The sequence below is a fragment of the Apium graveolens genome, chromosome 1, assembly GCF_009905375.1.
Source record: "Apium graveolens cultivar Ventura chromosome 1, ASM990537v1, whole genome shotgun sequence".
Taxonomy (NCBI): domain Eukaryota; kingdom Viridiplantae; phylum Streptophyta; class Magnoliopsida; order Apiales; family Apiaceae; genus Apium; species Apium graveolens.
This window is the reverse complement of record NC_133647.1, coordinates 194,192,636-194,208,614: the sequence shown is the minus strand read 5'-3', so window position 1 is coordinate 194,208,614 and position 15,979 is coordinate 194,192,636. Positions and strand designations below refer to the sequence as shown.

The 15,979-nt window shown below is 30.7% G+C and overlaps 1 protein-coding gene across 3 annotated transcripts; it reads right to left on the bottom strand.

The window, feature by feature from the left end:
• Window positions 1-6: 6 nt before the first annotated feature.
• Window positions 7-10,031, bottom strand: LOC141674777 (uncharacterized). 3 transcript variants are annotated; one of them, XM_074481479.1, is made up of 16 exons: window positions 9,875-10,031; window positions 9,709-9,753; window positions 8,485-8,578; window positions 7,900-8,078; window positions 7,033-7,083; window positions 5,322-5,378; window positions 4,475-4,595; window positions 4,086-4,152; window positions 3,955-3,996; window positions 3,213-3,318; window positions 2,985-3,095; window positions 2,376-2,447; window positions 2,191-2,292; window positions 2,058-2,104; window positions 1,869-1,896; window positions 7-477 (listed from the first exon to the last, which is right to left on the bottom strand). In XM_074481479.1, exons 2-16 carry the CDS (start codon window positions 9,724-9,726, stop codon window positions 340-342), a joined length of 1,233 nt encoding a protein of 410 aa, XP_074337580.1. In that variant the 5' UTR covers window positions 9,727-9,753; window positions 9,875-10,031; the 3' UTR covers window positions 7-339. The 3 variants fall into 3 exon arrangements, with proteins under 3 accessions (XP_074337580.1, XP_074337587.1, XP_074337584.1); XM_074481486.1 differs by lacking the exon at window positions 9,875-10,031 and adding an exon at window positions 8,210-8,265 and having other exon boundaries at window positions 9,709-9,744; XM_074481483.1 differs by lacking the exon at window positions 9,875-10,031 and having other exon boundaries at window positions 9,709-9,846.
• Between the last annotated feature and the right edge of the window lie 5,948 nt (window positions 10,032-15,979).

Sequence of the window (15,979 nt, the reverse complement as noted above, 5' to 3'; positions counted from 1 at the left end):
AAGCACTGTCCTAGTTGAACGTTATTGAGGTCTATTCAATTAACAAGGAGAATGTCGGGTTAATACATCTCAATCAAAGATTACATAAGTATGCAGACCTAACAAACATACTAATATGTATCAAATTGTTGTAGTTTTGTATACCCTGTCCTTTTATAAACCTCCTTTCTCTGCCCCAAAGGCTTTTTTTGTAAGGCTGATATTTTTGTTGATACAGTTCGACTAATCCTAATTCCCGCACAAATTTTACCTATTGCCTACTGCTCAGCATATGGGCTACAAAATATATGCTGACAATTAAGCTTTTTAAGACTAAGCCATATTAATACACCTATACTATCACAATATATTTTTTGCTTCATATACTGTTAAATGCTCATCTTTTGACATTGGGAAAGGAGCACAGCAGCAAGAAATATCAATTCCAGCAACCTCCATAGCATTGCAGACCCATTCTGGAACATCACCTTGCGGAAACTACATGGTAAAACGCATTATGATAGGTTTAACAAACTGAATCTCAAATAATAAAATAAATTAGTATTTAAGATATGCAAACATATAAGTGAATACTTCTTCAACCTTGGTGTGCTAGTTATAGATGCATGCATTAATAAGGAAGCCAAACCCTCTAATGAAGCATTACTACTTCAACAAAAAAGTGAACAGACTATTAAGTAACTTATAAGAATTTACATATAGAGATGATGTTGATAATGAAATATGACACAATATATTTTGTATGAATTCTGAATATTGTCTAATAGAGTTTAAAATTTCATTGTGATAGAGACTTTGAACTCAGAATAGTTAAAGCTTTCAAAAAGTGATTTAGAATTTTGGAGTTATATTTGCAGATAATGGGCCAATACTTGAGTTCTAGGGTCCGAATCAGTCAATTCTGAGTTCTTCAAAAAATATGTCAATCAGTTATGGGCTCAACACCAATTCTAGATTCAGCAGCCAAAAAATGGAGCAAATAGTCACCTCGAAATTTCCTTTTAGAATCCTAATCAATTTTAGATATTAGATATACTGTATTAGTATTAGTGACATAATAGAGACTATATCATTATATGTGGCAAATTAGGCATCAGAGGCATTTAGACAAATGAGATGAGGGATAAAGAAACATTTTTATTGTCTTTCATTTCTTCAAGTTCAAACATTCAAAATTTTATCTCTTGTAATTCATATAAAATTTTGTTGTTTTAAATCCCTCCCTTGTCTTATTTATTTTGTTAGTTTGATTGCAAGTGAATATATTTTAATTACACTTTAGCTTATAAATTATAATTGATGCATGATATTCCCCAAAAACCCTCTTATAGAATTGTGCTAACTTATACATAACATTGCAGAAGTGATAACGTGTACTATTTAACTATATTATCTACATCAAAAGTTTCGACTTATATGCTTGTTATAATTCAACAATGGCATGATGTTTTTCAGGAAAAGCTTTTCCAGGAAAAGGTTGAACTGAATGTTTGGAAGTTGGGATGTCATGGGAAGTCAGTAATACTCCTAAGATGTCATGGATGATTAATGGGTATATCTTTCTTCTTTTGGGTATTAGTTTGCAATTAAATAGGAAAAGGATCTATCTCTGCCTTAATAATAACTGCCTAACTGTGGATGCCTTAATTAATTGATTAAATTTTTCATAATTCTTTACCCTACTAAATAGGCACACCACAGCCTTGTCCTTCTATTTTATCAAGAGATAGGTATTTGGATGCAACTTTCTTCAATTGTAAAATAATACAAAATTTAATCGTGACAGCCTATGAGTATCTCAATCACCAAATTATGTAACTAAGCAGATGGATTTATAAGCTGTGCAGAGAAATTAACAGTACACTTACCATTTTCTGCAGGAACTGGCATACAAACCTGCAAAGAAATCAAATACGTATGAGATAAGTTATAATGACTCAATTTAGTTTACTAGCTAGCAACTTACCTACTAAAAAAGTAATCATTCGAAACAGAAGTATATAAGTGAAGAAAAGGAGAGGAATAGTTTGAGCCAATAAAAGGAAATGCAGACATACTGTGGGAACCGTCCTTGGACAATAGAAGAGTGCAGATCTCTGCTAAGCTGCAAATTTGAAATATTTAATTTCAAGTTAGATGGAAGATTAAGTCCCAAGGTTTAAATTTATAGAAGTTTCTATAAGTTGTCACCTTCATCATGTAATATAAATTGTGATATGACAGAAGCTGAGAGCCCATTGCATCTTTCGTGACAAGGCAATGAATATATGCTCTTGTGTAGTTTTTGCAGACCTGCAGAAAGAGAAATAAATAGATAAGTATCAGAAATATGGCACTGAAATCAACAGTAGTATAATTGACCGTTTTACACATACCATACACTTGCATGTAGGATCAACAGGCCGGACATCTTCAGCCATGGCTTTGTGTTTAAGCTTAAGAACTCCCTGCAATAATTTACATCAAGCATATTATGGGGAGAGAAAAGCATGCTGCTCATATATAAATTAGCAGAGTGTGCCTGCCTAAGACAAGAAAGAAATGAGTGTTTGATATCTGGCCTTCCGCTAAAATAGCACAACTGACTGTGTCCAGCAGAGGGGCATTTAAAGTAGAAAACAGCATATTTACATAGTAAAATATGGAGAGAAAGGGAGAAATCAAATCAGAGTAGGAAAATTTTATAATTTTGAGAGATAAAGCACTTATAAAGAGATGGTAATTCAGCATGGTCTTTAACATAATGACGCGAGGAAATTAGCATCCAAAACTAGAAATTAGCACTTATGAAGCTATAATGTTGCAAGACAAGCAGAAAAAAAGGGCAAAACAACATATAAATTAAAGTAGTCCCGCAAAGAAATAAAATTTTCTCAATTACTATCTGTGTGACATTGTTTGAAGAGTGAGATATGACTATTATTGTATCTGTGTTTGTACAATTAACATGCAGATCGTGTTAAATTATGTAGATGAACTCCTACCTCAGGAACCAAAGCTGTGCCAAATCGTGCAGTACGAGTGGGATAGACACAATCATACATGTCAGCACCTAAAGCGCTGCAAACCACAATATCCAGTGGATAGCCAACACCCTGCCAAATATGTGGAGCCAATAACTCATCATAAAGGACTTCCGGAAGGCGGACAAGAAAATTGATGGACATCAAGAAATTAAGAGGTCTGTATCAAAATCACAAGGTCATCTGTACCATAACATATCTTGGTTTATCCTCAGGCAGGGAAGCAGTACACTGAGCTACAACTCGCCAAAATGAATCTTTGTCTTCACCGCCTGCAAGGCCACCAATAGCGTAACTGTCGCAAAAGTAAATTTCTTTATAACATAATCCTTACTTAGCAAACTATCAAGTATCCGACACTATGACTGCTAAATATAATTATTAAGGGTGGTCATGTGGGTTCAGCATGCGCAAAACCCTGGAAAAGTAAATACAGAAAAATAGATTATAGCAAGTCTTTGAAGTTAAAAAAAAAGTTTAAAGTAAAAGAAACTGTATTTAAAATGCAATCAGTATTGATAGTTCTCTACAATGCCAAGCCAGCTGAAAAAAACTCAAAAGTAGAGAAAAAGCAATATATATATATATAGCTAAATGAGAAAAAGCAATATTTATTTACAAATACTCAATCTCTATAGGATATTAAAAACAGCTACCTCAAAATAATCAAAGGGAACATCTTGCTGGAATTACTGCTTTGTTAAAGTACAATCTAAAACCTACATCCATACATCTACAAATAATAAGTTCAAAATATATCTAGTTTCCCAAAAGCTATCAGCTACAATACTTAAAAAGCACAATCAAGAACATGTCAGATCTTTACTAATTTGCTTTTCCAAACAAATTATAGACCAATTATTCTTTAATCTTTCCACATACAAAATAATACTGCAATAAATAAAGTTCAGCTTGAGGGTAATAAACAAACCCGGGTAAATTGCGTTCCACCAAACCTTTCACACATATATCCCTGAAAAGAAGGTAGCATAACATTATGATGGAGTTGATGATCATATATATGACTGACATATAGAGAGAGCAAATTGTACTGTCACTAACCTTAGCCTTGGATCAAGCCCCCCTTGTACAATGCCAAATAAATTCTGTTCATCTGGTCTCTTGTGAGCTGTGATTTCAAAATGATACAGCACAAATATAAAAAAAAATTACTATTAGAGGATCAAATTATAACTTATGGAAGTATTTTATCCTTTGCTTTCACTATACTTCAAAGCTCAGCAACAGTTTAAAACATCACTAATGACAGACGACGTAAAAAACACCAAACCAAGCCTTAAAGTTAAAGAAGCATACTTCTCATATAAAATCCAAGCCTTAAATTACAATCACCAAGTATCTCTTTGTTCTCCATTTAGGGTATCTATACCGGTGACAGAAAAAAATTCCTATTAAATATGTAGTGTACATACGCACACATATATATATACCTTTTATGCACCTGTCTATCCACCGCAGAGTACGATACATAGCTTCTTCTATCCGTGGACCTGTTATGGTGGTTTTAACCACATCATCAAGTGCCATAATTATATCTGCCCCAATCCTGTTCTGCGAAAGTTCATGGTGTAAGAGAACAAATTGAAAAGATTTAGAGACCGCATCAAAATAAAACAAGTCCAGGTTGATAATAGATTAATAGTATACATAATCAAGATTCAAAAATATAAATATCAGTCCCTACACATTTTGAATCACTATATGTAGAAATAGAAACTATGTATTACCGAGTGGTGGCATGTTTGCAACCATAACGTTAAGCTCATAAGCTCATACTGATTTACTCCTCAACCCTAAGACAGGGATGATGTGTTTAAAACAGATATGAAATCCTATTGCATTACAGTACATGATGTGTTTGGTTTTGTAGTTTTTCTATAACACGATATTTTAATTCACAATTACAAAGTATGGTGTAGTCAACAATACATAATTATTTTTTCAAAATTACATAATATCTTTTAAACAGCGAATTGTTTTCTACTTGACAAAACTGGTTTTACACTCTTGTAAAATGTCAAAAAAATTAGTCATGCAAAAAAAGTTAATTACGAATACAATATTATGTATTTTAGAGAGCAATATTCTGTTCAGCATCTGTGCATCTGACGATATGAATATATAAAGTAGTTGTAAGGTTCCAACCTTGAGGTGGTTCTAGTTCAAAGTAAAACCTGACCCTATATATAGGTATAAATTTTAAATGATGTAAGTATCAATATGTACCTAAACTGACAAGTGACAAAAAAAACCTAAATAAGAATAATATGAGCGTACTTGAATTTGTATAGATTCTTCAGGTGTTAAGAGCATTGGCTTGCCATCAACCGGTGACTGCAAAGCGAGAAGGCAACTGTTAGAAACACGATGGGAGTCATGATCTGCATGCTTAAAGCATATAGACTAATAGCTACGAACAACACAATATAATTTAAGTATTTAACATGAAAGAACAGACCCACATGTAAGCAATATTTAAACAAAAAACTAATAAGTGAAAGCAATACAACTGAGTGGAAGAGGCTATTGGTAACAAAGAAGCTCTTAGTTGGATAAAGGACCAGAATTTGGGAAGGGTGGTACTGGAATCTAATTGTTCGGTGGAAATCCTAGCAATTCGAAGCTTAATTCCAATAGTATCGTTCTTGCCGTGAGGATCTTCGTTATCTAACAAATGTCTCTTTGTATTATATTAAACGAACTGCTAATGTGGTGGTTCATAACTTTGCTAGAGCATCATGTTCATTTCCACTTGGACCATTCAAAAGGAGTGATCATGTTGAGTTACAATCATGTCTACTGGCTGATTTAGAAAATTATAAACAGATTGCTTCAAAAAAACAAACAAAATATCATTTTTGAATCTTGATTCCCCAAGTAAAGTGGTTCCACATTAAAAATGACTCGTATATATGTATATTATGACCATGTTTTGGCAGATAAGTAGTCATACAAATATTTTGTAGGGAACACATGCAAATCGAAAGATGTGGCTTGATTTCAAAGACATATATATTGACCATTAGCAAACATATCTAAGATTTCCAAAGGAATCACAAAGGGAATGGATCATTTACACCGACCTTGATCTCTTCAAAAGGGATTAGAAGTCTTAACTTTACCTAGCTGAGATAGATGAACCCAAGTCCGAAGACAGTGGGGAATATATCAGCCGTTACCCAAAGGATTAAATATGTATAACTGTTTAAAAATCATCGAGAGACGTTTCCTTGTATTGACTATTTTGCTTTACATGGACAGTAATTCGAACTTAGTTGAGTCTGGTCGACTCGGTAAAATGGGCTCGACTTGGCTCAAATTCGATTTCAAGCTCGAGTTCGAACAAACACTTGGGCTAGATACGCAATTTGAGATGACCTGAGCTTTTAACGAGCTCAACTCATTTACCGAACCAAAATTAACTTCACTCAAGCTTGATATTATATTTTTAGGCTACATCTTGAATGGACTTGATGATATTGGGTTGGGGCTGTCAACTGGGTTCATAAAAATAATTTGAAATTTCAAACAGCTTGAACTCAACTCGGACTCGAAAACTCATTAACAGACTCGGACTCAACTTGGTTCATACACAAGTCGAGTTCGAACACAATTTCTAAACTCAGAAAATTTTAAGCTTGACTCTCAATAACAAAAACTAGATCTTACTCGGTTTGAATTGTAGCCCTAAGTTTTACTACCTTGAATCTTTGACAAACCATGATAATATTTAACCAAAAACTACTCGTATGAGTTGGATCGTATAGGATTATAGATCACTTGAAATATTCTGTAAATGCAATTAAAAACAAGTGTGTGCATTTCATAATGAAAATGTGTGTGAAGGGTTCTTGTATAATCACATACAAAATGTTGCAATGTGGCACTATCTAACACCGAACAAAAACAACTTAAGATTTAACCGGCAAGTCAAAAACAACTTAAGATTTAACCGGCAAGTCATTAAAAACTCAAAGTAAGAAAGAACCTGGAATGTAACACCCTTTTCAGTTATGTCGGCCAAATGCAATAATGAGACCTGAAAACATCATAGTATTAGTCTCTTGTTAGTTGCATTTCAACATCTTGAGTATCTAAATTAATCATAATTAAATTTAGCGTGTTCATGCATATATATTAAAAAAAATTCAATGACTATCATCCATGCTACTAAATCAATTACTCAAAATTTAGTTGATGCCATTGAAGTGCTGCACCTCAGGCAAAGCGAGGTGAGTGGTGTGCACCTCGATGCATCTCTAACGACCTTGACCTAAGGACTTCTATCCCTATTTTAATTCATCGAATATATTTAAATAAACCTTCAATTAGGTCTACCAAATGTTCTAAGATAAGGTCTAGGTACCCGATTTGTGCTATAAAGTCTCCTAACCATTTCCATCTAGCTACATTTAAGTTTTGTATACAATTTACATCAGAATTTTTAGCTTCAAGAGATGCAATGATCGCATCTTCTAATGTGATTACCATGTCTCTTGGTCTCGCCTTATAACTTATTTATAATATGGCTGGTAGTTATAAGATTTGATTATCAACAGTTTCATTAATAAAAATTAAGAGGAATGAAAGATTAGGTCATCTATGTCCTCCACTTACAACCCTTTTACAAGACAACCTATCAACTATTTTGGTCTAATATTATACTAAAGTACTACATTTATTTTTGCGATGTCTATGAAATCATGTATCGTATGAATGTTTAAATAGTGGACTGTGGGATGGCAGGTTTTTGCTACTTGATACCTTTGAGCTTAGGTAGCAGAAACATTGCAAACTTAAGGTTTAAACTATCAATACTGTAAATTTTGATATCTTTTTGCAATAGGAGGATAACCATTTGAAAGCCACCAGAGTCTGTAAGCAATGCCCTTGGCCAGTTCATAAATTTATGGAGTCCACCCATTTCATCAATGAGCTCCGAAGTTGGACGCAACGCCAAATGGTATGTATTGCCCAGTATTATTTGGCAGCCAATTTCCTCAAGCTCATTAGTTGTCAGCCCTTTAATAGTTCCTGCAAACTCAAATATTGATTATTCAATGCATGAAGAAATTAAATCCTAAAGCACCTGAACATGAAATTAAACTAAAGAAGCATGCCAAACTAAATATTCCATAGTTGTTTTAGACCAAAAGAGTACAAACCTGTACCAAGATGAACTTGTACAAACTAGTAAGTTGGTGTGGGAAATGCACTGCTTCTGATATTTGATGCATTGTGGATAAATGACATGGAAATTAAACAAAAAAGAAATTTGCTTTTTTTCTCACCCTTGATATACAGAGCATAATTTAAATTTTGCAATGTGAATATATATATATATATATGTAAATATTTTGAGGACATCTTGAACAGTAAATTCTATCTCCGAAAAATAATAAATTATAAGTTAAAACATTTTTTAATAAATAATACTTACCCTGTGTGCCAACAGGCATGAATAGAGGGGTATGGCAAACAAAGTGAGGAAGTATAAGCTCAGCTGCTCTGGCACGATTAAATCTCGCCAAAATCTAAGCAGTGACAAAGAATAATACACATATGAGCCGGTGTCAATTATTTTACAGTAGAAAGCTTGAAATTATTAGGGTAAAAGTTCCTTAAAACTTCAAATTAAAAAAAATATCAACCTACAAGTTTGACTACTAGCATATATAAAGTACAACTAAGGCGAGTAAATCATCAAGCTTCGACAAAACGGTAACTACATTATAATTTATTTAATATATTATCCGGTCATATATACCCTACCCCAAGAGAAAACATTCCCTCAACCCCTAACTGGACCTGACTTTAAAACCGTCATGTTACAGTACGATAAGGATTCCAAATCCTGCCATTGACTGGTTATAATTATTTCCCGCACCTCTGTTTCATTTATCTTCATTGAGAAGATTTAACCAAAGCATTTTTATATGAATTGAGAAATTTGCTATTGTTTATAGTCTTCTTGTAGTGCATATTAAGAAATTAAGCAACAATTACATTGCCACTAAACGTGTTTGAACATCATAAAGAAAAACTTTAAACAGAACAAACAAGAAACAACCAAGAAATTAATTGAGAAAGATGCATGCTCTCAAAACCATTTCACACTGGATATATTCAAAACTAACATTTTTAAGGACATCTGTTATACAAGTTCTATCACACAAAGTGAATATATCTCTACGGGAGTAACTCTCTTTAAATTTTTAAATACTATGTCATGAATATCATCAATTTATTAAAAACAAATAATCCGATTATATCTTGGTGTAAAATCTATCTCGTCACAATCTGCCATCTCGCATAGGACAAGAGTGTGCATTTTAATTCGGCCTAAATCCTATATCCTATACACACTCCTCTTTTCGTTCCTCTTCTAACTCGTGCAATAAGTACTCTTCTACTTTCTACTTCTAATACTACAACCTTAACTTCACCACGACACATTGTTCATTAACCGCATTATTATTTAACCATAACTCGACTACATTCTAACATGTAGTAAAACAAACTTAAATCTATATCACTCTAGCATCATAAAACAAACACATAGCAACATTACATTGAACCAAAACCAAACAATCCAATCTCAACTCCAACAATAATAAACACATCAAATTAATCATCAAACATAACATAATTAATAATATCGAACCTCGAATCGAAGAGCCATTAAATTATTACACTGCTGCTGCTGGGGCTGTGTAATTATGTTACAAACAAAGGATTAGAAGAGCTTGAAATAAGTATAATTAGAATGTATTTATAGCTTAATAATAATGATTAATAATAATAATAATGTGTGTATTTGATGAACATACCAGGAAGCGAAGAACGCGTGGGAAATAAACCCTAAATATTGACTGGGAAATAAAGCGCGGCGGCACAACTTAAGTTTGGCTCGGTTTTATAGTTTAATGGCTGTCTAACTGAAAACACGCAATGTCTCTGTTAATCTGTTATGTCCGAATTTTAACTCCACTTTTTTCTTTACCACACCTGCAGTCAGCGGTGTTTATGGGTTGGATTGGCGGGATTGAAAACGTTTTTATGACTCAACTCGATTAAATTGATTTAAAAAATTTTGACTCAATCTATAAAATATAAAATTGTAACCCAATCATATCCGTCATATATTTGTTTGGGTCGGCTTGAATTGGTTTGAACAGATTGAATGATTATATAAAAAAAAGTTTCAATATTATATATAACTAGCATAATAACCCGTGCGAGGCACAGGTCATTTTCTAGAGTTTTTTTTATACATCATGCAATTATAATGTTTGTAGAGCAACTCCAATCATATCCTTATATAGGCTCTTGAGTCAACTTTTGAAAAAATGGAGATAAATTTTTTCTCCAATAAGCTTCATGTTTTCCTCTATAACATTAGGAGTTTCGAATGCTTACTCACATTTACAAGTGAATATCTCCTCAATTATAATTATATTATATTTTTCTTACTCGTTATTTTATATTTAATGAATGAATATAAACAGGGTAGTAAGTGTACGTTTTAAAACGAAACGATTAAATTTAATATGTAGAATGTCGTTAGTATGTTTACAAATAAAAAACTACAAATTAACATATATGTTAAATACAGAATTTACCAAAATCTTGAATTTTATTTAAATAAAGTATATGTACTGCTCTATATAATTATCGAGTTAACTAATAACTTACAATTAACTTACTCAATTTAAAAAGATAAAAAATGCATAACTGAAGTAAAAATGACTTGCAATCATAATATACAATAATGTAAATTTTACATTATTGTTAATATTAAAGTTGATTTTAATGAAAAATATTAGTTTTTGAAATTCAACATATGTATGTATGGGAAAATATTAGTTTTTTATTTACACTACTGTTAACAAGGTAAGATTAAGTTATATGTATGTGTGTGTGGTAGCATGTAAATTATTGTATGTTACATCTCTTAGTAAATTATGATGGTTTCAATTATTTATATGTTAAATATCTGATTTATGTACATGTATAATCATTATTAACAACTAGTGAGATAATTGATTACTTAAATAACATGCATTTATAATTATTCAAAAATTAAAATTATGTAAAACATAAATTGCTATAATTTATATATGGTATTCACATTATCACTGACAAACAATCCATATCTATTTTTTACACAACCGGGTATCAATCGTGGCTGTAACATAAAAATGAATTATATATTTTTAAGACTTATTATTGTTATTCATGATTTTTTTCAAGAATTCGAAATAAAAATTATTTTTATATCATTATTTAAACCGTTTTTAAGTTTCTTTCATTACGACTCTAATATTTCTTCGTATAATAATTTGATAACATTTTATACTATTCTTCGAAAATTAAAAAATTTCAGTTCGATAAAGTTTTATAAATATTAGTTGAACTGGTTAATTCCTTCAAATTATTGATCAATATATGTTTTTTCCTTAAATAATATAAAATGCATTGAATCAAATGCTACAATATAGTATAGTATAACTTTTATTTGAATAATTCAAAATATTAAAATAATTCAAAATATTTGTACAATATTATCTTGATCAATGTATATTGTTGATCTAAAAGAATTCTTTTTAAAAATTTAGTTTTTTAAAGTGAAAAATGAAAAATAAATCGATTTAATATATAATCGTAGTTTTAACAATTCTAGTGAGATCTCATTTCAAATTTCAAATATTCTTAAAATTGGGACAAATCCCAAAAATAATAATGCGTTACCAGTGAAGTTAGTAATTTTAATATAAATAATAATTGACTTGATCCTACAAAGACCTTAAGCACGCTAATTTATATTAACATAAGATATTAAAAAATTTCACATTATTGGTAAAATATTTTCGTCGAGCTTGTAATTTAAATTTACTAAACGTAGAATGTGACGATATTTTTCGGCCGGGTCATATAGTTAAATTTTGAGTATTGTTTGAACAATGGGACACGTTTGAAAATGCATTGACTCATTATAATTCGAACTTATCTAAATATGTAATATCAATATAGATTATTTATATATAAGACGATTCTATATTCAATATTTTTTTAAAAATTATATATGTACATTTTAATTACTTTTTATATTAAAAAATATGTTAAAAATATATGAGATACGTTTTTAAACTAAAAAATGATTAATAAATAAGATAATAATCAAGTTATGTACTATGCCTAATTTTATATATGGAATTCAATTTTTTAAAATTAACTGTACAAATATTCAACTAACTATCTTTTTTTGCAGAATTCAAGTAAATATCTTTAAAGTTAAATAAAATATTCATTTAGCACACTTTCATATTATGTGTATGATAAAAAACACATGTGACAATATGATGTACTGGTAAGAGGTTATATAGTTGAATGAAATAACTTGAGTTCAATTCCCACAACCCACATTTTTTATATAAATATTAAAAATGTGGGTAATTTAGTTTTTTGAATGAGACTTTTTAATCTAATGAAATTATACCCTTGTTCTCCTATTATATATATAGAAGAGATTGCTAATTTCGAATAGTATAACTTACGATTATAGTACTATTGTTTAAATCTGATTAAATTGAAATTTTAATAATTATATCATGTCATAAATCATGTACACATACAATGTAACTATAAATGATACTCCCTCTGTCCCTCCCATTTGTTTACACTTTCCTTTTTGGGATGTCCCATCCAATTGTTTACATTTCAAAACTTTCCAAAAATAGTAAAGTTTTTATAATTTTTAAATTAATTACATCCACTATTTTCCTCCACTATAACCACTTTATACATATAATATTAATCGGTCCCACTACTTTACTCATTTTCTCAACTTTTCTCCACTACTTTATCATTTTTCTTAAACTCTGCGCCCCACCCAAATGTAAACATTTGGGAGGGACGGAGGGAGTAATATTTATATTCTATAATGTACAATTGCATATAATATATAAATTATATTTATATTGATGAACAAAGTTTAAGTTAAATCGGGTGAGGTTGGGTTGGCCCAAAAGATCTTGAACTCATACTCAACTCATTTCATGCGGTTTGAAATTTTTTTAACCCCACCATGGATCGGGTTTTTTTAAAAAGGTTAAATCGGCCTAAAAGAGAGTTCGATTGGTCGGTTTGATCGGATTGACGAGCCCATGAACACCCCGACGTGGAGGGGTGGGTATTCATGTGGCTCGATTTTGGACCGAACCGAAAATAACAAAAATTAAAATTTTGATTTTTTTAGGATCGAATCAACCAAACATATATTATGGACCGCACCATAACCGAATCAAAATAGTTTGGTTCGATTCCTTATAATCAAAGTTTTTAAAAAAATATGATTTTTTTAATTATGATTGTTGTAATTAAAACACTTATGTATGCCTAGTTAAAAGCAAAACGAAAAAACAAAAATGATAATCTAATAAATTGATATGCATGCCTGAAATATATGAAGTTTGAATTTCTGGATATTTGACGGAGAAAAATGTACTAGATATATGTTTTATTAATTACTATAAGTTTATTCATGTAGGAACACTGCAACTGTGTAGTATCACGAAAGTACGGTCGCAGATGCGACCAGTAATGTAGTACTTAATTTAATAATAATTAGCATATATATGTAGAAATATAATATATTATATATTTAAATTAATATTATATATAAAGAGTAAAGTTTTATTGAGTCTACCTTTTAATTGGAGTCCTCAGAATCAATCTATGTTCTGCAAATACAATATATTCTAAAACGTGTTATCTTGCAAAACATATTTCACAAATATTATTATTACTTCAATAAAATCATGCAAATCTCATATATTTACAAGTATAATATCTATAATCTGAAACATGAACATTTATATTCTGCAAACTAAACATGTTTTGTAACATAATATATTTTGCAACATTCTGCTTGTAAAATCTATGCAATCTGCAAGATTTTCAATAAAATTGTGATATTTGTAGAATATCATTCGAAAAATAATACGTTTTGCAACAATTTAAGCTATATTTTACTTGTTGAACATACATGGACTCCAAGGACTCCAATGAAATAAAGCACTCCATAGAACCTAACCCTATATTTTTTTATATATATATCGCTCGGGTCGCTCCGAACTGAAATTTTATATAAGGGTATCAAACCAAATTGAAATTTATTTCGATCGGAACAAAAAGAACCGAACCGATCAAATTTTAAAAAAGTTTAGACCGAACCGAACCAAAATTACACGGTTCGATATTTGGTTCCAGTTCGGTTTTTCCCTCTACTCACGTGGTGTGAAATCTAATCAAACTCAGTTGTTTTGTCTTTTTTTACCTCCCGTAAGGGTTACAGGTACAAATATCACATGTTACAATATTAGGGATTCGTTTGCTTCATAAGTGGTATGAAATTAAAATTAGAAACCGAGTTAACTTGATATAAAAAATTGATCAATATATTTATTTTTAAATGTCCTTTTACCCAAAATGCCCATTCAGATATAAGGTATCTTAAATAACCATCAAATACTCAGCTATCAGTGGATTATCCAGATGATACGCCACTTTAAATGAGTATCAGAGTGATACTTTTTTGTCGGTATAGTATCATGGTTGATACCCCTCTATGATACCCATTTCCCAGTGGAGTATCGGGCCTGATACTTCACCGTCATTGTAGCATTATATATTTTTTGAAAAATTAAATATTTATTCAATTTTTTATTATTAAAAATGTACCATAATTTAAATTTTTAATATTTTATGATTTAAAAATTTCCCATCTGAGATTTAGAAATATTTAAAAAATTAATAAATGTTAAATTTAATAATTTTAAAATTTCAAAATTTTAGATGATACTCTACTTACAAAGTAGTATCTCACATTTTACTCCACTGACAAGAGAGTATATGAGCCGATACTTCACTGACAAAGGAGTAGGGGTGCACATGGATTGACAAAACCGATCAAACCGACCCGACCCAACCTAACCCTATTTTCGGCCGATTAAACCGAACCGTTATAAATCGATATTAAGTTGGGTTAAAAATACGTCAACCCGACTTTAATGGGTTGGGTATGGGTTTTAAGTTATTTTTAACCAAACCAACCCGATTTTTAATTTATTTGTGTAAATATATGTGCTATGTACATATCTATTTTATACTTCTTCTATTAATATGTTGTTCAATCTCAAACTAAATTTGTTACATACTAATTATAGTTAATTATATAATTTGTTTTTCATACACCATTAGAGATCATTTGTACATTTTTTGTATACAACACATTTTACTACAAATAAACCTAAGAGTTTAACGTAGAGTATTGCTATGTATCTCGAAAGATATAAAAAAAATATATTCTCGAATGACACATAACGTGATCTTATTTGCGGATTTGTATGTTTCCACAAGTAACCTCATATCATAAATATATTTTCTATCAATTATTTATTTTAAATACATTTTAACAAACCGTTCAACCCACCCCGAACCGAACCAACCCGATGAATAAAGGGTAGGTTTGGGTTGCATTTTTATTTTTTATGGGTCGGGTTATGAATTTTCAAACCGATTTAATTGGGTCGGGTCGGTAAAATAACCTTAACCCGACCCATGTGCACCCCTACAAAGGAGTATCTGGCGAGTATTTTGGGCGGTTAAAATTCCGGTGAGTATTTTGGGTGATTGTTGTTTAAATATGGTTATTTAGGTATTTCACCTAAATTGATATAGGATTAAAATAATATTTATAATAATATAATACGTTTGGTTTAGTTTTGAAATGAATATGAATATACTTTTTTTTCTAAATGAAATGAATATGCTTTTGATAGTGAAGTCATTCATTTTAAGAATCAAAATGTTAATTTAATTATTATTTTAATATTTTTATACTCATTGATTTTCTTTTTATTAAATACTTATGT